Genomic DNA, 20,526 nt, shown 5'->3' on the forward strand with positions numbered 1-20,526 from the left:
GGATCGAATAATCCTTGCAAACAAAGAGAAGCAGGCCTCTTATTTGGGCCCATTGAGTGCCAGCCCATGTACGCCCATGCCTGCAGCCTGCACACATTCGAAGAATAATGTGTCATGTACTACCTCACCTTTTTTTTTTTTTGCGGGGAAAGGGAATATATTACTCAAGGCCCATGGTTATACAATCGTCATGAACTAGCCTAGTTACAAATTCTGCTGAATGCCCTATCCAGTTCATGGACTTCCCATAAATTCTGGCATAATTCGCTAGCTCATGGTTCACCTTGTTCTGGCAACGATTGATTTTCCTAAATACCACATCCCTTCCATTGGCGCGTAATCTCCTTACTTCTTTCACTAAGTGGACGAGAGCTGATCTGTCCTCCTCCCGAGCTTCCGCTAGGTGAATCACCATGGAACTGTCAGACTCCACAATTATAGGTGCTGACGTATATTGTCTTGCCAATTCAATCCCAACCTTACATGCCATTAACTCTGCATCCAGAGCATCTGTACAGAGGACCAGAGGCCTGCACGCTGAAATAACTGGTCGACCAAAGTTGTTACGAAGGATCAATCCAATCCCTGCCTCCCCATTCTATGAAGCAAAAGATCCATCCACATTTAGTTTGTACCACCCAGAAGGGGGGCATGTCCAGCGCAGTTCCTTCGATGAACTTGGTGTCTTTGTCCCCTGATAGCATCTGATCTCCTTCAAGGAATAACCAAGGACTTGCTTTCCTTTGGCAATGTCTCGATTCGGGCCTTGCTTGATCAGCAGCAAGGACTGCACGTAGCTTCCCAAGAACCGCCGAGACGCCTCCACCGGCGGAGCCGGTTTACCGTGCACCACCTCATTTCGTACATGCCAAATACGCCACAGGAGCATGAGCAGAAACATTTGTTCAGTATCTGAAATATTATTTAGAAGTTGAAGGAGCCAGTTTGTACCTTCAATTTGAAGCTTTTCCTCTGGCGGTAGAGACCACACACACCTCCCTCATCGCATTCCACAGCGCCTTGGCATTAGGACAATGACATAACGCATGGAAAACATCTTCTTTTCCAGTACCACAAATACAGCACACATTATCCGGTTCCAGACACCAGCGCCATTTATTCTCCCAGGTTGCTAAACTATTAGAAGCTGCTCTCCAGGCGAAAATACGGATCTTTTGAGGAACTGGGCACTTCCAGATGCCATCCCAGGCCGGATTGCTTCCATCTGGTCTTAAGCTGGATGCCACACTTCCTTCCTCACAGCGTTGTAAATCTTCAGCCAGCCTGTAGGCACTCCTGACCGAGAAGAGGCCATTCTTTTCCATGTGCCAAGCCAAGAAATCTTCAGCGTCATGTAGCCCAGTTTTGATTTTAACTATGTCCATTACATCTACTTGCAAGAACACCTGGCTTAGCTTCTGTACATCCCAATTACCATCTTCATCTAGGAGATTAGCCACCCGTTTTAATCTGCAATTTCCTTTTTGCTGTTATGACCCTCCGTGAGTGATCCCTTGGAATCCAGGGGTCCCTCCATATTCGGATTTGTTTACCATTACCTACCTGCCATATGAGTCCTTGCTTCAAAAGTTCCAGACCGTACTCAATAGCCCGCCAGCATGGTGAAGCATTCCCGGTAAACACCGTGTCCCCCAGGCAACCGTTAGGATAATATTTAGCCTTCAGCACCTTTGCACAGAGGCTATCTGGTTTATATATGAGTCTCCATGCTTGCCGAGCTAATAGGGCTTGATTGAACATCTTCATATCCCGAAAACCTAAGCCTCCTCTACACTTTGGTTTAGTTAACGTATCCCAAGCCTTCCAATGTGTTTTCCGTTTGCCATTCTCCACCCCCCACCAGAAGTTCCGAGACAATTTTGTAAGATCCTCTAACACTGATTCCGGTAGCTTAAACACTCCCATGACATAAACCGGAATTGGTTGAGCCACTGCTTTAATCATGACTTCCTTACCTCCACTGGAAAGGTAATTGACATCCCACTGAAGGATCCTTTTGCTGAGTTGTTCTTGGAGACTCTGGAATTTACCTTTCTTCATATGACCTTCGGGTGTTGGTAAACCCAAATATTTTGCCTCAAAAGTCCCTTTCTCAACTGCTAAAATCTCCTTGACGCCCTGCTGGATTGAATCCGGGCAAGCCTCACCGAATAAGATGGAACATTTAGCTGGATTAATGAGCTGACCAGTCCCCTTTGCATAGGACTCCAGCACTCTCTTCACTATTGTTGCTTGATAATTATTCGCTTTAAAAAATAGCAATGTGTCATCAGCAAACAAGAGGTGAGAAACCCCCGGAGCTCGCCGGCAAACACGAACAGGAGAAAGATTTCCATTTTCCACAGCATCCTTGATCAGAGTCGACAAACCATCCACCACAAAGAGGAAAAGAAAGGGGGATAGAGGATCACCTTGACGGAGGCCCCGCGTCGGAGCAAATGCATCCAATAGAACTCCATTAAATTTTACAGAATATCTCACCGAGGTCACACAAGCCATAATCCATTTGATCCACCGGTGAGCGAAGCCCATTTTTTGCATTGCTAGCTCCAAAAAGCGCCAGTCCACTCTATCATAAGCTTTCGACAAATCCAGCTTGTATGCACAGTATGATCTCTCTAGATTCTTCATCTGTTGTATGTGATGAATACACTCAAAAGCGATCAGGGCATTATCCGTAATCAAGCGCCCTTGCACAAACGCACTTTGGTTTGGCGAGATGATCCCATCCAGCTGCGGCCTCAACCTATTAACCAAACACTTGGAGACAATTTTGTAAATAACATTACAGAGACTTATCGGTCGAAAATCTTTCAGATCTACAGGATTATCAACTTTTGGAATTAAAACAATAGAAGTATTATTAACGCCCTCCGGCATTACCCCTGACTCGAAGAAGCACCGAACAGTATCAACAATATCCTTCCTCACCGTCTCCCAGTTCCTTTGATAGAACCTCGCCGGGAATCCATCCGGCCCCGGAGCTTTAGTCGGGCCAATTTGAAACACCGCCTTTGCAATTTCATCTTCCATCATCTCTTTACATAGCTCCTCGTTCATGTCATCCATAACCTGAGCATCAATTAACTGAACAATGGTATTAGGATTAAGCGAATCATCCTTTGAATAGAGATCTTTAAAATAAGAAGTGGCCATGTCCTCCATAACAGCCGCAGCTGTCTGTATGTTCCCGTCCCCATCTTTCAGTTTTGAAATAGCATTTCTCTTAGCTCTCCAAACAGCCCTGCGATGGAAAAAATTAGTGTTTCTATCCCCTTCCCTAAGCCAATTAATTCTAGACCTTTGTAACCAAAGCATCTCTTCCCTGTAGAGAAGCTCATTCATCTGATCTTGCAATTTCCGGATTTCTCTACTATTCGCATCCCTCTCCATGAGATCACCCAGCTTCTTCCTCAGCTGATCGATCTGCCTCACCACGTTCCCGAATTTCCTTTTTCCCCAGGCTTGCATAGTCTTCATGATACCCGACATAGAAGTACAGATCTCTCCCAAATCCTTTTTACTTCCCGACTCCCGCCAAGCATTTGCAATAATCTCCGGAAGCTCCGCCTCTCTCTCCCACATTATCTCATAGTGCCTACACCTTTGTCGTGCTCCATTCTGACGTTCCACACTTAATCGCACTAAGACCGGGCAGTGGTCCGAGCAAGGAGACACCAAATGTACAACCCCTGCTGCACTAAACAAATCTCTCCAAGATTCATCCGCTGCCGCTCTGTCTAGATGCACCTTCACATTCTTCCTACCCTCCCTTCCATTGTCATACGTATACGGCAAGCCCTCAAACCCCAAATCCTTCAAATTACACACCTCTAAAACTTCTCTAAAGGCCTTCATCTGCCGCTCTAGCCTCAGAGAGTTTGAAAAGTGCTCAAATTGCCATAAGGCTTCATTAAAATCACCAAAAACCAGCCACGGTAAATCTGAACTTTGTTTCAAATCTCTCAACAAAGACCACATGTGATGGCGATTCTCCATCCTTGGCTCACCATAAACACATGTGAGATGCCAAAGCGGCCCATCCTGAGACACCCGAACATACGCATCAATATATCTTTCATTAACACCTTTAATTTCTACGTACATTTTATCATGCCAAAAAAGAGCTAAACCTCCACTACGACCATCACTATTGACACCAACAAAACCATCTAAACCAAGCCTATTACGGAGCCGACGCACCCGCTCACTCTTTTGTCTAGTTTCACACAAAAAGACTAACTTAACATTATTGGCTTTCACCAAAGCCACTAGTTCGCGAACTGTCGGAGCGTTCCCAATACCCCGACAGTTCCAGCTTAGGCAATTCATGGTTCCTGACGGAGCACCACACATGGCTCCGTCAGTTTACCAGTAGCCCCAGGACTGGTCGCTTCCCTACCACCCATACGTACCGGTACTACATCTGTCATAACCTGATCCTTATCCTCAGTCCCTGCTGGGGGATTTAATCTTTTCTTCTTCATGGCTCCCCCCTTATTCCCTTCTTTCTGCGCTGACACCAGAACCAGCGCCTGCTGCTCCATCTGGGCGCCCTTTTTCTCTACCCTTCGTTTGGCACTCGAGGACACATCTTCCAGCATATCGGATGCACCCTGAGACTCCAAATTTGAGGACAATTCTCGTAATGCTGGGATCAATTCATTAGATGGAGTTGGCCGACCCGATTCCATCCCTGCTAGTGGCGCCTCATCCTCTAGTTGCATGTCTTCTTCTCCCTGAAGGTCTTTTTGTCCAGCAACCTTTAGATTTGCAACCTGACTCAATAGATCCTTATCCACTGGAGTGTTCCCTTGCTTAACATATGTGTCTTCTTCCCCTCCAGCACCCACTTTCCCTAGAAGGTCCCCCGTCCTCATGCCATGTGCTGCTTCCCAGCGGCAGGTAGATGACAATCCCGCGTTCCCTGCCTGTTGAAAGATCAATTGGCGCTTAACAGTTGGTGTAGCCTCCGCCTTGACATAACCAACGCGTCGTTGAGTCAGCTTCAAAGGAGAACATCGCAGCTCAGCCGAGTACCTCAGTGAGGTTTCTCCCTCAACCGTCTTCTCACACTCCCTATCCGAGTGCCCCATGAAACCACATTGGAAACAAAAATATGGCACCCGCTCATACCGCAGATCAAAATTCCTCACTATTTCTTTGCCCTGCACTTTAACCTTTGTTGGAAGCCTCACCTTGAGGGGTCGGTCCACTGGCAATTCCACTCTTACACGAAGAAAATCATGCTTATTGCGGCCGTTATCTTCCACATCTACTTCTACCACCCGGCCCAACTTCTTGCCGAGGGTTTCACCCGCACGCCTGGTCATCATCCCAAGAGGGAGGTCATAAATCCTCACCCACACTGGAATAGCATTGAGCTGAACCTTCGAAGGGCTTGTGAAACCGTCAAAAGGAGCAACTATCAAGGCATCTCCCTTGTGAACCCATGGCCCCCCTTCAGAACAAAGGCAAAATCCCCTTCCGATTCAAAGGTAATAATGAACAAGTTGTCCAACAATGCCTTGAAACTGAAATTGGTTCTCAACATCCATGCACGTTTAAGATCATCAAAAAGAGCTGCCGGATTTGGGTGCTTCAAAGAGTAAAATCTTGCCAGCACCATCCATTGTCCTGCTGCAATAGCTTCTGACTCATCAATCTCAAACTCAATTGGATCCTCCTCTAACTCATCTACTTCTCCCTCCAGATGTGCACTTGGACCTTCATTGAACTGAGCCCCAGCCGAGGACACATCTTGCTCCTTCATGTCCGGTGTATTGGAAGTCCTCCACAGCACCAGGGCAGTAGAGGGCTCCACCCCGGCCACCGTCAGCAATTCCTTCCCATGTTCAACCAACCGCAGGTTCCCCATCGTCGTGCCTCTAGCCGACTTCGGGTGGGAAGATCCTTTAGTAGGATCCCTGGGAACACCCCCATCGGTAGCAGACCCTGGTAGCATGGCACAAGCCGAAGAGTACGGCTCTCCTGGATCGAAGACTAGATCTGAGGCGAAAAGAAGTTGCTGTGATGTTAAACTCAGCGCCCATACCTTGTTTTTATAATCCGCCGCTGAATTCCTGAACCCAGGTTCGGTTTGGATATGATCTCTGGTAGCGGCTCCACCACGTCCCCCATCTCCTAGGGACTCCTTCACCAGATCGAAACCCAACTCCTTTCGATCGGCAGTAAACCTTGCAACCAAAGTCGGATCCGGCAACAGATCGCTACCAGATATCTTTCGAATCGGAATCCGATCTGTGGCTCCAAGGCTTGCTTGTTCACGACTCCCACATGCCATCCAGGACAGCAATCCATCCCCAGGGGATTCCTTCAACAGATCGGAGTCGATCTCCATCCTGACCTCCGGCAACTCGCGGATCCGGTAGATTGCGACCAGTCGCCCAGCTGCCACCCAAACCCTAACCGCAGTCAGACTTTTTGGCATGAAAGCATATTGATGCAGTCTACTCATGTACTACCTCACTTCGGGTGCCACCATGTTCATAAAAGTTTATTCAAACGATCATTTACAATATCATTTAGACTTAAGTTAAAATACTGTGAAACAAAATGAAGACATGACTACAAAATAGCATTGCCTAGCTTGAGTGGATTTACAACATAAAGATGGGTTTTACTCTAGATGACAAGGCTGTTGGAGTGTCTGATGAAGAGATGACAGTGAACTTCTGTGACTAAGGGTGGTCCACTGCTGTTAACAACAATAAGAAGAAAGAGCTTGAATCGAAGAGGAAGAAAGGGCATGTGGCTGCTTCTCGAAAGAGTTCTAGATTGTTAACTAGGGAGTTAACAGTGGAAGCAAAAGCTAGTAGGAGAGTTCAAGTTAAGAATCTTGAGATCCTAGGTAATACAAAGCAAACTGCCTCATTTACTATTCTTAATGATGTAGATGATGATTAGCTAGTGAGGTAGGTATTGATTTTGTTCCTGTGAAGAGAGAATTAAATCAGATAAGTGCTATGAAACTCAAGAGCTTGCAAGAGCTGCTTTTGCTGAAGCTGAATACAAAGCCTATTTAGAGAAAAGAAGAGAGCGGGAACATATTTCAGAGGATCTGCAATATTTACAGATGAATGTGTTTGTAAATGAAGATAGAGCCAAATAGAAACCCTTATATCCTTTTTCTAGGAAGGGACCTAGTAAAAGGAGGACGGGGGAAATATTCCTAATCAAAAGAAATAAATTTCTTTTTTGAATGTCAGGGGGTGGGTAAACCTGACAGAAGAAAGCATGTGAGAGAATTTATGTTGGAGGAAAAACTTGATGTCCTTGGGCTGTAGGAAACGATCAAAACTGATTTCTCAGATAGGAACTTCTTTTACTTGGTGGATTCTACCCATTTTAGCTAGCATTGGTTACCTGCCCAGGGGTATTCTGGTGGTATCATCTTGGGGCTTAGAGATGACCTGCTAGGAGTACAGGAGAGAGATTGTGATGAGTTCTTTGTCAGCATGGTACTGAGAAATAGATTATTGAATTTTCATTGGGAGATGATTGTGGTTTATGGTCCTGCTCAGCATTTGAGATCCTTCGATTTTATCTCCGAGCTATCTAGAAAATACATGTTTTATTCTCTACCTTTGGTTGTTGGAGGTGATTTCAATTTGTTAGATGTTCTGAGGATAAGAACACTAACAATATTGATCATGGGCTTATTGACAAGTTCAACATATTTATAGACTTACACCAATTGATGGAAATCAGGAGTGGTCCCAAATATACATGGACCAATAAACAAACTTGTCCAATTATGGTTAATTTGGATAGATTTTTTGTTACAACTGATATGGAGCAGCAATTTCCTTTATGTTTTGCATGGAGCAAAATTAGGGTTGGCTCTGATCATTGTCCAATCTTTCTGGATTCAGGGGAGAATTTAGAAAAAGGCAAAAGAATTTTTATTTTGAGAAACAATGGCTCTTGCAAGATGGTTTTAAAGATCTTCTGATTTCAAGATGGTAGGAGTTTAGAAGTAGATATGGGAATGAAAGATACTCCTTGGATATTTGGCACGGGTGACTTAGATCTTCCAAACAATTTTTGAGAGGCTAGATTACTAATTTCGGGGGTCAGTACAAGAGGGACAAGACCAAGCTACTACTACAACTAGATGGCTTGGATAGGAAAGCTGAGACTATGGTGTTGCTGCCTGAGGAGTGATCCCTGAGATACCAAATTGAAAAGGAGTTACAGAGAATCTATACTATGGGGGAGATGTAATGGCAGTAAAGGGGTGATGAAACTTGGCTTATCAAGGGTGATGTAAATATTGATTTCTTTCATGTCGTGGCTAATGGAAGAAGAAGGAAATGCACCATTGTTTCTCTGGAATATGAGAATGGAAGTATTTCTGACAGAAAAGCTTTGGTAAAACATATTACTGGGTTTTTACAAGGCATTGTCTGGTTTTGTGCCTAATAAGGGGTTAGGCTGCAAGCTGGCTTTTAGGGGGATCTTGGTCAGCTATCTAACGAGGACAAGGTTTCTCTGATCAAACCTTTTCTGAGAAAGAAGCGGAGATTGCTCTCTCGAAAATGAGGATTGAATCTGCTCCAGGTCCAAATGGATTTAGTGTTACCCTTTTTAAAGAGTTTTTAGGGTCTCATTAAATTAGACATCATGAAGATGGTGATGGATTTTCATAATCACAATCTGGACCTGCAAAGGTTGAACTATGGAGTTATTACCTTGGTGCCTATTAAGGACGCAAACAATATTAAGCACTTTAGGCCAATTTGTCTACTTAATGTCGATTTCAAGATCTTCTCAAAGCTTTTGACAAATCGGATTAACTTGGTGGTTCAACAATCCATTAGTAAGAGTCAAACATCTTTCATACAAGACAGAAACATCCTTGAAGGAGTGGTGATCTTTCATAAGACTATTCATGAGCTTAAGAGATTCAAAAGAAACGGGGTTATTTTGAAGCTAGATTTTGAGAAAGCCTATAACAAAGTTCGTTGGAGTTTTGTGCAAGATATCCTTGAGAAAAAGGGTTTTCCTCAAGATTGGATTAAATGGACTATGCAGACTATTCAAGGGGGACAATCTGTATTAATATCAATGATCAGAGGAGTGCTTGTTTCAAAACATACCAGGGTTTAAGGCAAGGATATCCACTCTCTCTACTTTTAAACATAGTGGCTGATTTCTTAGCTGGGTTACTGGACAAAGCTAAGAGCAAGGGGCTCATTAAGGGAGTGTTGAGCCATTTGTTGCCAGGGGTATGACTCATATCCAATATGCAGATGACACTGTGATCGTGACAAAAGGTGATGACAGATCCATTCTTGATCTCAAATTCATTTTGTACTGTTTTGAATGGCTATCTGGGTTAAAGATTAAGTACCATAAGAGTGAAGTTTATGTGTTTGGATTGGAGGATGAGATGCAACACAAAATTGCTAATATGCTTAATTGCAAATTGGGTACCTTGCCAATGAAATATTTAGTTATCCCAGTGGATGATCATAAGTTAGACCTAGGGGTTTTTGGAGGTGTTGTGTAGAAATTAAGGAAGAGAACCCTTGGAAGGGTAAGCATTTGTCTTTAGGGGGAAGACTCATTCTTACCAACTTCTCATTGAGTTTTGCCAACTTATATTATGGGTTTCTACGTCCTTCTTGCTGGCATTCATAAGCAAATGGGCTCCATAAAAGGCTATTTTTTTTTGGAGAAGGGTCTCTCGAAAATTTAAATATCATATGGTGAAATAGTCTATTGTTTGTCATCCTAAAGGCCAAGGAGGTCTTGGTATTGTCAATACAAAAATTATCAATGTTTGTTTGAGCACCAAATGGAATGAGAATTGGTGTCAGCTGATTAGGGATAAATATATGCCTGAGGGTGACTTTTTTAACTCCTCAGCTGCTAGGGGTTCTCAACTTTGACAAGGTTTACATAAAGTCAAGCATCTGTTCAAATGGGGTGCTATTCATCATATAGGCAATGAGAGTCTGACTCTGTTTTGGAATGATGTGTGGCTGAAGAGTACTCCCCGGAGGATTCAATTCCCCATGATATATGGTGTATTCCTAATGCTAAGGTTGCAGATTGTGCTAAAGGATGGATGGGGTATTGATTTCAGAAGGACTTTTGGGGAGTTGGAGAAGCATGAATGAGAGTCTTTACAAGAGTTACTTAGAGATGTTCATCTCATGGGTGAGATGGATGATGTGGAGTGGGCTCTATCTCCCTCTAAGTATTTCACTACCAGATCCTTATATAACTTCCTCGCTTTTGGGGGCATGCCTCATAGCTTAGCTAAAAAGCTCTGGAAGTGTAGAGTACTTTGAAAATCAGGATCTTTCTTTGGCAGTTGTTTTAGAACAAAGTACAGTCTAGTCATCAATTGAAAAAGAGACACTAGCGAGGGAGCGGGTATTGTGTTCTATGTGGTTGTATTGAAACAACTGACCATATGTTCTTCAAACATGTGTTGGCTCGCTTTATGTGGTGTATCTTTGTGTAAGTCTTTGGTTGGGAGGGCTAGCTAACTTCTACTAATAGTCTTGCTGCAGGATTGGATTGATGGTATCTTTGGTGTTCATTACAAGTTAGGTCTTTTTTTGTTAGCAGGTTTAGCTTGGGCTCTTTAGAGCACTAGAATAAGATGGCTATCCAGCATGTTTTCCCTAATCAGCTTATTGATGTCGTTTATACTGACATTTCTTAGTTACAGAAGTGGAAGCTCCTTCTGAAGATGAATGATAAGATGAAGGTGAAACAAATCATAGCAAGGGTGCTGCTTTGGGTGAAAAAATTCCATCCTTCTTTGAACAACATATCTAATTTGATGTTTATGTAATAAGTCAGCTTGTGGTCTCTTTTTCCTCTTATGTAATAGGGCAGATGTGGTCTTTCGAGTTAGTACCTTTTGTGCTTTTGGTTAACTAGTAATCCCAGTTCTGTAAGACTCTGTCTTCGCTTTCAATAAAAACGGGATTTTCCTTTTGTCTAAAAAAAGGTAGTGCGTGTATTTTTTTTAAATGGGGCCTTCAAATTCTTGAGCCATCCATCTGCATATTTCCAGATGATGAAATGCATAAGAGTGTAGTTGTACTAGAAAAAAAGTGCAATTTGGCAATCAAGGATTCAGGCGTTAAAAGGTGCCTTTTCCAGTTTCAGGTGATCACGGGATTTTTTTTTCTTGGGAATATCAGGAGAAACTCAAGTCACCGAAGCGGATTGGGGGCCACAAATTTTTTTGCCATATATGATGAGGGGAGAGCAGAGGTAGAAGAAGCAATTCCTTATGCACTTGAGCCCCATCTATGTTTGGTTCTGCGTCTGCCCCTGCTTCTAGACCGAACAAGGTGAAAAGTGAGCTCTGTCCGCCTGCCATCATTGAGCAACTAATCACTTCCAGATCGTGTATAGTAAAACTAAGGCGAGACTAAACAAACTATCAGAATTTGAGCGTCGAGTTTGTACATACAAAAGTACAAAGTATAAATAAGCCACTTTGAGAGCTAAGATAGTGGGCGTATTTACATGCACAAGGGCACAAGTGGTTTGACATTTTCCTGCGGCAGAAATCAAAGTAGAGCGGGAAAATGATATGCTCTGTAATCTCCAACACGACCGAGATAAACATACCGCTGATACTGAACGACAGCACTGCACAAAATAGGCCACCCAACGAAAATTCTAAACAAACACAGAGATAGGGGCGATTTATATACAGCGGTGATGACTTCAGAACTCGACAGCAGGGGGGAAAGTAACCAACGAGTAGTTGCCAGGTAAAACGGGCGCCTACTCCTACTACTTCTACTCTGCTCAACTCACTGCAACAAATCGGTAAAAATCCAAAATTAATCAACATACACAACCGTATTTACTAAAATGAATAATATATTACCGTATTTACAAATTTAATATGTGTATTTGGTACTCTGTTCACCAAAAATATGTTTTTGTACTGTACACCGAATACGACACTGTGTACCTCAAGTGCTAAATATAGCCGCTCGTTGTGCGCCATGCTCGCTCACGAAGAAAGCTAAAAGCTGTTGTACGTACACGTTTAAGTTTTTTTATTTAACTCTCGATTTTATTTGAGAGTAAAAAATAGTTAAAAAAATTCTAAACATTTTCATAGCAAACTAAAACTAAGCTAATATTTAATTAAAACGGGTCGCTAGTGAGTTTAATTAAAATTCTCTAAATAATCCTACTTTTATAAATTCTAGCAATTTTTAATACCTCAAATAAATTCCCAAAAATCTAAAAAATTCACTAATATTTTTCTCGTGTGATGTACTAATTTATAAAAATATTTTCAACAAGTTATTTGGTGAAAAAGTGAGTTCCTTTGTAATGCTCAATTTATGTTTTTTAATCATTTTATGTGTTGTTCTCTTTTTAATTTCATTTGAATAAAAAATACAAATATGCACAAAACCTTGGTTGCTCAGATTAATAGTAAGCCTTTGTAATACTCTATTTATATACGTTTTTATTATTTCATATGATATTATCTTTTTAATTCAATTTGAATAAAAATTCAAACATGCATAAAATCTTAGTTCTCAGATTAATTCAAACATGCTTCATTTAAGCTGTTGCCAGCACCAAGCTGGAAACATTGGGCAATCTCTCTGATTAATATTAAGTCCCTTCTTATTGTTCTCTGTGCTTTATTTCATCTTTGGTTCTTTCTTCGTGCATTGAGAGATAATTTCCCCATCTGCATGTACCTTATCTAGTTGTTTAAATTTTAAATATATTATTTGTCATACTTAATTGATAAATATTAAAACTTATCGTATCACTAAATCCTTTGAAAAGATGAATGTAAATATATATTCATAATTTCTTGTTCTATGCTTCTTAAGTGTCTAGCTTTACCATTTTAGTAGTAGTTGCCAATCTGCCATGCATCACATGAGAAAAATATTAATGAATTTATGATTTTCTGGATTCTATGCATCAATACTTGCCATTAGTTTTTTTTTATTCAAATTAAATTAAAAAGAAAATATCACATGAAATGATAAAAAAACATATAAATGAAGCATTACCAAGAAACTCATTTTTTCACCAAATAATCTAAGATTGGAAATATTTTTATAGATTATTACATCACATGAAAAGAATAATAGTGAATTTTCTAGATTTCTAGGGAATTTATTTGAGGTATTAAAATTGCTAGAATTTATAAAAATAGACTTATTTGAAGAATTTTAATTAAATAATGGCTCAGATCAAACTAATTAAAATAAATTGCTAGTGAGCTCTAGTTTGCTTAGAAAAACATTTAGAATTTTTTTTGATTATTTTTATATTTCCAAATAAAATCGAGAATTAAATAAAAAACTTAAACGCGCAACTTCTAACTTTCTTAACGAGCTAGCGCGACCCACAGCGGCGGCCGAATACAGCACTATACACCGTATTTGACATATAGTATGCCGAATACAGCATATGAGTTATCGAATACGGTGCATAGGTACCAAAAACACGTTTTCGATAAACGAGATGTTAAATACAAATACTAAATTTACAAATATAATAATATTTTATCTATTTTGATAAATAGATAACAATATGTTATTTTGGCCCAACAAATCCGCCGTACCCGAGCTGGCCTCCACTCGATCCCGCCCACGTGAGCCATTGGCTCGTCCTGCCTCTGTTCAGTCAGCCGGCGCCTGCATGCTCGTCCCGCGCCCGCCTCACTCAAACCGTGGGCACGTCCTTCTCCGCCGCGTACTCGTGATCCTCCCTGCTCACCTGGTAATTCTGGGTCCACCCCGACGACGCGTAGTACGACGATGAGGTCACCGCCGTGCTGGTGACCCCGCTGTGGGACGTCGGCGTCTCGCCGTACTCCTCCCCGTCAGCGCGCGGCACGGGCCACATGAACACGGGCTTGGACATGGGCACGGCGAGGGGCGGCACGGACCGCGTCAGGTTCTGCATGATGGCCTGCGCCCTCGGCCGCTCCCCGGGGTTCGGGTGGCTGCACGCCAGCCCGAGCAGCAGCAGCCGCTCTGCGTCCTCCTCGTCGTACTCGCCGGCCAGCCTCGTGTCCACGGTCTCCAGGACGCGGCCGGCGCCGTGTAGCCTCCACACCCACTCCAGCAGCTGGCTACACCCAGCCGGATTGCTGCACGAGATGCGGCGGCCGCAGACGATCTCTAAAATCACGGCGCCGAAGCCGAAGACGTCCGACTCCCGCGTGGCCCGGCCGGTGTGGAAGCACTCGGGCGCGATGTACCCCAGTGTGCCCGGTACGCCGATCTTGTCGGTGTATGAGGTCTTGTCGGACTCGAGGGCGCGCGCGAGGCCGAAGTCGCCGAGCCGGGCGTTGAACGCGGAGTCCAGCATGATGTTGGACGGCTTGATGTCGCGGTGGATCACCGTCTGGTCGAACTCATGGTGGAGGTAGTTCAGGGCGGACGCCACGCCGGTGACGACGTTGTAGCGCTGCTTCCAATCGAGGGTGGGCGCGTCCTTGCCGCCGAAGAGGTGCCTGTCCAGGCTGCCGTTAGGCATGTAGTCGTACACCAGCAGCAGCACGCCGTTCTGATGGCACCAGCCTGCAAATGCGTCATTCAAATTATTTTTTCTTTGTCCTTTCACCAGCTGATTGATCATTTTGAAAAGTGAAGAAACAATGAACTGGAGCAGATTAGTTTTTGCACAGCGATTGTGGTTCAGTGGTCGTTCAGCTGTTCAAGTCAGAGATGAGCGCTTACCCAGAGAGTACCGTTCTACAACTACCAAATAATTTTCTCCTTAAATCAGTAATTAAGCAAGGAATAGCCGGGTCAAAGTTTCCAGTATAAAATGCTGTCGCAAGAGATATTATGTACAATGCTAACGTTCCAATCATGATCTCAAAGCTAACATAGAATATACAAGCAAAACCTTCACTACGAAGTAGTCCTAGTTTTACTTTTGCAATCGGGTGCCTACTGGTACGATTCCACAGTATTCTTTATTCTCTTTTTTTTTCCCGAGAACGCGAGTATTCTTTATTCTCGACGCCTAATTGGTGCAATTAGCTTGAAAATCTATACTTCTTCAGAGAATCGTGAGAGTTGAAATAGTCGCCACCTGGCTGGCATCGTTATCCTCCCATCGGTGCGTACGAAAAATCTGACATTGTTGTATATTACAGACGGCACCGTTTGATATTTCCGATAGTCGCCTGGAAGGATTTCGTTTTCACGCAACCATCCAAGGAAATCGCTGTTGAGCATGTAACAAGGATGGGAATATAGCGCTGCAATTTGCGACTCTATTACGGGTGCTTTCGTGATTTCGATTGCCGTTTGCAGTAAGAGGTCTCTTGCAGTAAAGTGCTTGATGAAATATTGTAAATTGGTGTTGTTAGCAATAAAAGGTCCATTACTAACATCTTTATTATTGTTGTTGTTTTCTCATCCTCTATTTAGTTAGATCTTGAGAGTTTAATCTCTAGCTTACCTCAATTGTTTGGGACAAAGACTTTGTTACTGTTGTTGTCGACTGTAGTGGTGGTGGTGTTATGAAAAAAATGTAACTAAACCCTCAAAAACCTCTTGTACATGTAAAACTGCAGAAACTAAAAACCACCAGCAGTTTACCATGCCGGCCAAGGTCATGTTGACCTATTTTTAATTTTAAAACTTGTTACAGATTAGGCAAAATTAAGAACCGGTAGAGGTTTAGGAGGAACAAGGTGGAATTAGTGAGCAGAGGAAGAAGCGTTACTTACCAACGAGCTTGACAAGATTCCGGTGCCGGAGGCGGTTGATGATGCTGAGCTCCGCGAGGAAGTCCTCCTGCCCCTTGGTGTTGGCCCCGGAGAACTGCTTCACCGCCACCTCCATGCTCCGGGCGTTCTCCCCGGGCACGGTGGCGCGGTACACCACGCCGTACCCGCCCTGCCCCAGCTTCATCCTCTCGTCGAAGTTGTTGGTCCCTTTCTTGAGCTCCTTGTAGTCGAACTCCTTGGGCACCCCCGGGATGCTCCTCAGGTCAATGGCGTTGTTGAACACCGAGCTCGGGTCATCCCCGACCTTCTTCTTCTTCTTCCTGATGTACAGGCCAGCGAGCAGACCGAGCGCCAGGGCGGCGACGCCGCACGGCACGCCGATGGTCACCCCGAGCTTCCAGCCGGATAGCGCCTTATCGCCGGTGGTGCCGTCGAGGAGCTTCTCTACCGTCATGTTCCACATGAGCACGCAGTTGAGCTGGTACTCCACGCCGGTGGACGCCGAGAAGCCGAAGTAGGCCTTCTTGCCGAGGAGGATCGCGGAGAGGTCCAGCGACGCATTGAGCACGGCGGTGGCCGGCTTGCGGTCGTCCGAGGACGACATGTACACCCACACGTGGCGCGACGTGCCGTTGTAGTCGACCCAGACCATGTGGCTGCCGTCGCTGGTGCTGGTGTCGTTGGGCGCGAGCTGGATACCGAAGGGGGCGAGTGGTTTGGCGATGGTGGAGCGGACGCCGTTAAAGTCGAGCCCGACGTGGTTATCATCGGGGTCGTAGGACTGCTTCACCGTGTCCAGCTCCACGGCCGCGAAGCCGTTGGTGGCGAGGCCGTCGGTGGACGCGTTGGTGAGGCCGAGGTACCCGCCGTCACTGCCGGAGGGCGGGCCATCGTTCCCGGACGCGACGAGGAACGCCAAACCTTCCCCCTTGAAGGCCGGGTTCGCGCGGTAGAGATTGACCTTGAACACCGTGGAGAAGGAGGCGACGTACCGGCCGTCGGCGGTGGAGTTGGAGGCGTTTGCGGTCCAGAGCACGAACGGGGTGGCGAAGAAGACGCGGCCGGTCTGGTTGACGAGAAAGCTCGATGCGTTATTGCTGCTGTCCGGGGTGATCTGCAGCGCGTTCTGGCTGACGCTGGCGTTGCTCCAGAACGTCAGGTTGGTTGGGAGCTGCAGCAGGATATTGTCGAACTTGGGGAAGGCGAAGTTGGTGAACTCCCTGCCGGCGACGGTGGTCGTGAAGGTCGTGGCCTGTGCGCGCACCGCGGGGAGGGAGCAGACGGCGACGGTCCACAGCAGCAGGAGGAGCGCGAGGCTGGTTGTGGCGCCGTGGCCACGACGGGAAGGCCCCGTCATGGGAGGAGGGGCAGAGGAGTGGGCGATTGGTGGAGCAAGGGAGGCAGCTGGCGACTTGACTGGGCAAAGATGATTGCGTTCAGTTTGTACCCCAACTTTAAATGGACTCCCTCCTCATCTTTGAACTGTACGTATTTTTGTTTTTTCTTATTCCCCACGTTTGCTTCTCTGTTTGCAAAACTCTATGGCCTTCTTACTTTCCTGGTGATGCACCTAACCAGTGATGTAATGACTAGTGGAGTATGGACTACAAAGTTTTCACATTTTACTGGGTCACCAACAAAATGTCACATGGAACTGACGCGGACTGTTTCGTATTTTCACCTCTTACGGGGTCACTACCAAAATAACAAACGAGACAGTGACTACGTCAGAACCAAACTGTCACTGTATTGCCATCCAGTGAATGGGAAATGGAACGGATGAACAAGTGGAAGGAACTGGAAGAGGTAAACATAACGATTGTTTCAAAGTTTGACAAAAACCAGGCAAGAGTGCAGACAACACAAGCTTGCAAAAGAAAAAAGCGAACACCGGCAGACGAATGGTCTAATTTGTTCTCTTCACATTAAAAAATTCATCCATCAAGGCAGTTGTGGCTTTAGCGATGTATTTGTTGTTCCATGCGGAAGAGATGGGCAAATTGTACCTTATTCTAATCCCCCAGTCCATGGTTGAATTCTCATCGCTCTCCTGCCTTGTTCCTTCTCCCATCCTCGGTCGAACCCTTCTGCAGTGGTGGTCGCCAATCTTTCTCGGACCTCAACGCTAAAGCTGGGTTTTCTCCGCGAGCAAAAGCAACACAATGGCCACTTGGAGAACTCCGGCATAGATGCTTCTACAACAGGAAATACACTGGAGATGTACATGATGTATAAGACTCCTGTTCATTCTATCACCCTCATGAACGAAAATGGATGAGATTCTAGATGACTTGACCAAAGGTAGCTGAATTCTTTTGAAACGGAGGAGAGCTTCTGATGTGGCCGATTACCTGAAAAGAGCCTGGATTATGAATTGGCAGGACCCTTCTGCGAAGCCTGCGAAGCCTAGCATCTTCTAGCAAGGTTGCTCCCACCAGGAACACGAGGTTCCTTTTCGTGGGTTTGGGCGGCAAGTCTAGCGTCAGCAAAAGACTGCAAAGCCGACGTAGATCATGACGGATACTTATCCAGTTTTCTAAAGCTTTCATACCGTTCATTAAAGCAGGAGGATTGCAGAAACAGTAGTACAGCAAGCATTTTCCTGCAAGGTTTCTCTCACCAGGCGCCGACATGCTACTATAGATGGGACCTAAAGTGGATCGATTTAAGGCTACTATACTTGTATGGGCATAAGAATTTGTCCGTAAATGTTTGAGGATACTCATCTTTGCAAAAATTACTTTTTCGCAACGGATTTTCAATAAACTCTGCCTACGACTAAACCTATAATAGCAGAATAAATTAATAATTTGCCACTAAAAAGATACATCTGATTGGTTAGGTGCAGTAATCAAATATAACTCTGTAAATTTAACAAACTATAAATTATCCATGCGCCATGAAATGTAAAGACACACATTTTGTAACCGAAAAAATTCTTTAAGAAATAAAACAAGAAAATCTTTTTTTCTGCCTTTTGAAAAATAGAAAACAAAACAAAAAAAAAAGAAAAGAAAACCTCCCTCAGCCCTCTCTCTCTCTTCCTTTTTCCCTCTCTCTTTTAGCCCCAGTGGCCCCCTCCTTCCCTCCGCTCCCTCTGGCCCAGCCACCCGAGCTGGCCTGCCCTCCCCTCATGCCAGCCCAACCCACTCTCCTTTCCCTTTCCTTCCTCCGTGTTCGAGCGCTTCGGCCCAACTGAGCTGGCCCGCTCTCCTCTCTCGCACGCGAGTCACGCCACTCGGGAGTGGGCCATGATCGCGCCAACCCACGCTCGTCCACCTTCCACTCTCTGTGCCGTGCTCAGGTCCATGTGTCGAATCCATCGCCTACCTCCTGCCGCCCCTTTCTCCTCCCTCTGTGCCTGACACCGGCAGCCATCCCACATCAATTTCGTGCCAAGGAAAGGTAGGAGATCAGCCAACAACTGCGCATTTGGAATCCGCCACCGAAGAAGGAAAGAGGGCATCAAATTTGCGTTGGGTTAAGCACGGAAGACCTGGAATCATCGCAAAAATCTCGCCAGACGTCGATCCCCACCTAAACTCAATCCGCGCCCCGGCCTTTATATACCCCTCCCTGAGACTCCCCCTTGAGCATCATCTCCGCCTTCTTTTCCCCCACTCTCCAGTGCGCTAGCGCCGCCTGAGAGCTCATCTTCTTCATCGCCGATGAGGAGCTATGTCGCACCCGATCCTCACCACCAAAGCCGCACCGGCATCACCAAGGACCTCCATGACACTGCGAGCTCACGAGGAAGCTTCCTGGGTCGAACTCGTCGACCGCCAGCCACTCGAGCACGATTGCTGAAGCACCCTGAAGCCAGCCGCCTGCCACCGTTGCCATGCCTCTGCACTGCTTCTTGATGACCACGTGTCCCCAAATTGAGTTCCCCGATGTCCCAAGGTGCTCTTCCACCTCTCATCGGAGCTCCTCGGTCACCGCGATGGCATCTCCGCCTCTCTCCGGAGACCGCGCCACTGCACCCAAGCCGCGTCGCCACCCTAGTCCATCGGAGCAAGCCATGGTAAGCCTCAGCTGTTCGATTAAAATTGTGTGAAAATGATTAGATCACGCATACCCTTTCGTTAGTGCTGAGTCAGCAACTCATAATCCTAGTCATCCTACCGCATCAACATGCCATGCAAGCATATGCATCCTGCGTGGCAACCTCATCAGCAACCTGAGCCCAGTCAGCACGCCACATCAACATTTCTTTATCCTTCTTTCTTTTAAGAAAATTACTCCCCTGAACTAATGCTTGTTGCCCAGATAACCTCCGAACTTTAAAATTGTTTGTTTTACTCCCCAAACTTCGAATACCATATCACATAACCCATTGAGACCGGTTTTACAAGTGGTTTTGACACCATGACTACCACGTTTGCCACCATGACTACCACGTCACCCGATTTTTGCCACCTGACTGCCATGTCATCTCTCTCTGGCTGCGCGGAGGCCACAATGGGCACCTCCTCCTCTCGTCGCCACCCTCTATGCGCTCTCCTCTCACCCTCAGCATAGGCGCACACCGGGGACGATGCTACAACATGCGTCGGAGGGGGAGTGGCAACGACTCAGGCTCGAACTGCTGGAGGTGCGCGTTCACCCGCGCAGTAAGCATGAGTGGCCAAGTGCATCGGCGTGATAAGGTGAGCGCAGAGGAGAGGTTCCTGGTTAGCGGGAGTGCGGCGAGGATGAGGCTGACCTGATCTCTTCCATCCCCATCTCCTTGCTCTCCCTCTCCCCTCTCTTCTCCCTCACGGCGCACA

At 45.5% G+C, this 20,526-nt stretch overlaps 1 protein-coding gene across 1 annotated transcript; it reads right to left on the reverse strand.

Annotated features, from left to right (window-relative positions):
- Positions 1–13,500: 13,500 nt before the first annotated feature.
- LOC133919657 (probable L-type lectin-domain containing receptor kinase S.5) lies at positions 13,501–17,237 on the reverse strand. Its single transcript, XM_062364113.1, has 2 exons — positions 15,758–17,237; positions 13,501–14,594 (listed from the first exon to the last, which is right to left on the reverse strand). The coding sequence occupies exons 1-2, from the start codon at positions 17,112–17,114 to the stop codon at positions 13,732–13,734; spliced, it is 2,220 nt and encodes a 739-aa protein (XP_062220097.1). The 5' UTR covers positions 17,115–17,237; the 3' UTR covers positions 13,501–13,731.
- Between the last annotated feature and the right edge of the window lie 3,289 nt (positions 17,238–20,526).

The sequence above is a fragment of the Phragmites australis genome, chromosome 5 (genome assembly GCF_958298935.1).
Source record: "Phragmites australis chromosome 5, lpPhrAust1.1, whole genome shotgun sequence".
Classification (NCBI taxonomy): domain Eukaryota; kingdom Viridiplantae; phylum Streptophyta; class Magnoliopsida; order Poales; family Poaceae; genus Phragmites; species Phragmites australis.

Excerpts from the sequence above, each read along its gene's own strand:
- LOC133919657 (XM_062364113.1), bottom strand. The coding sequence starts at position 17,114 with ATGACGGGGCCTTCCCGTCGTGGCCACGGCGCCACAACCAGCCTCGCG. Across the intron at positions 14,595-15,757 it reads GAATCTTGTCAAGCTCGTTG|GCTGGTGCCATCAGAACGGC; the intron begins GTAAGTAACGCT and ends ACGCATTTGCAG.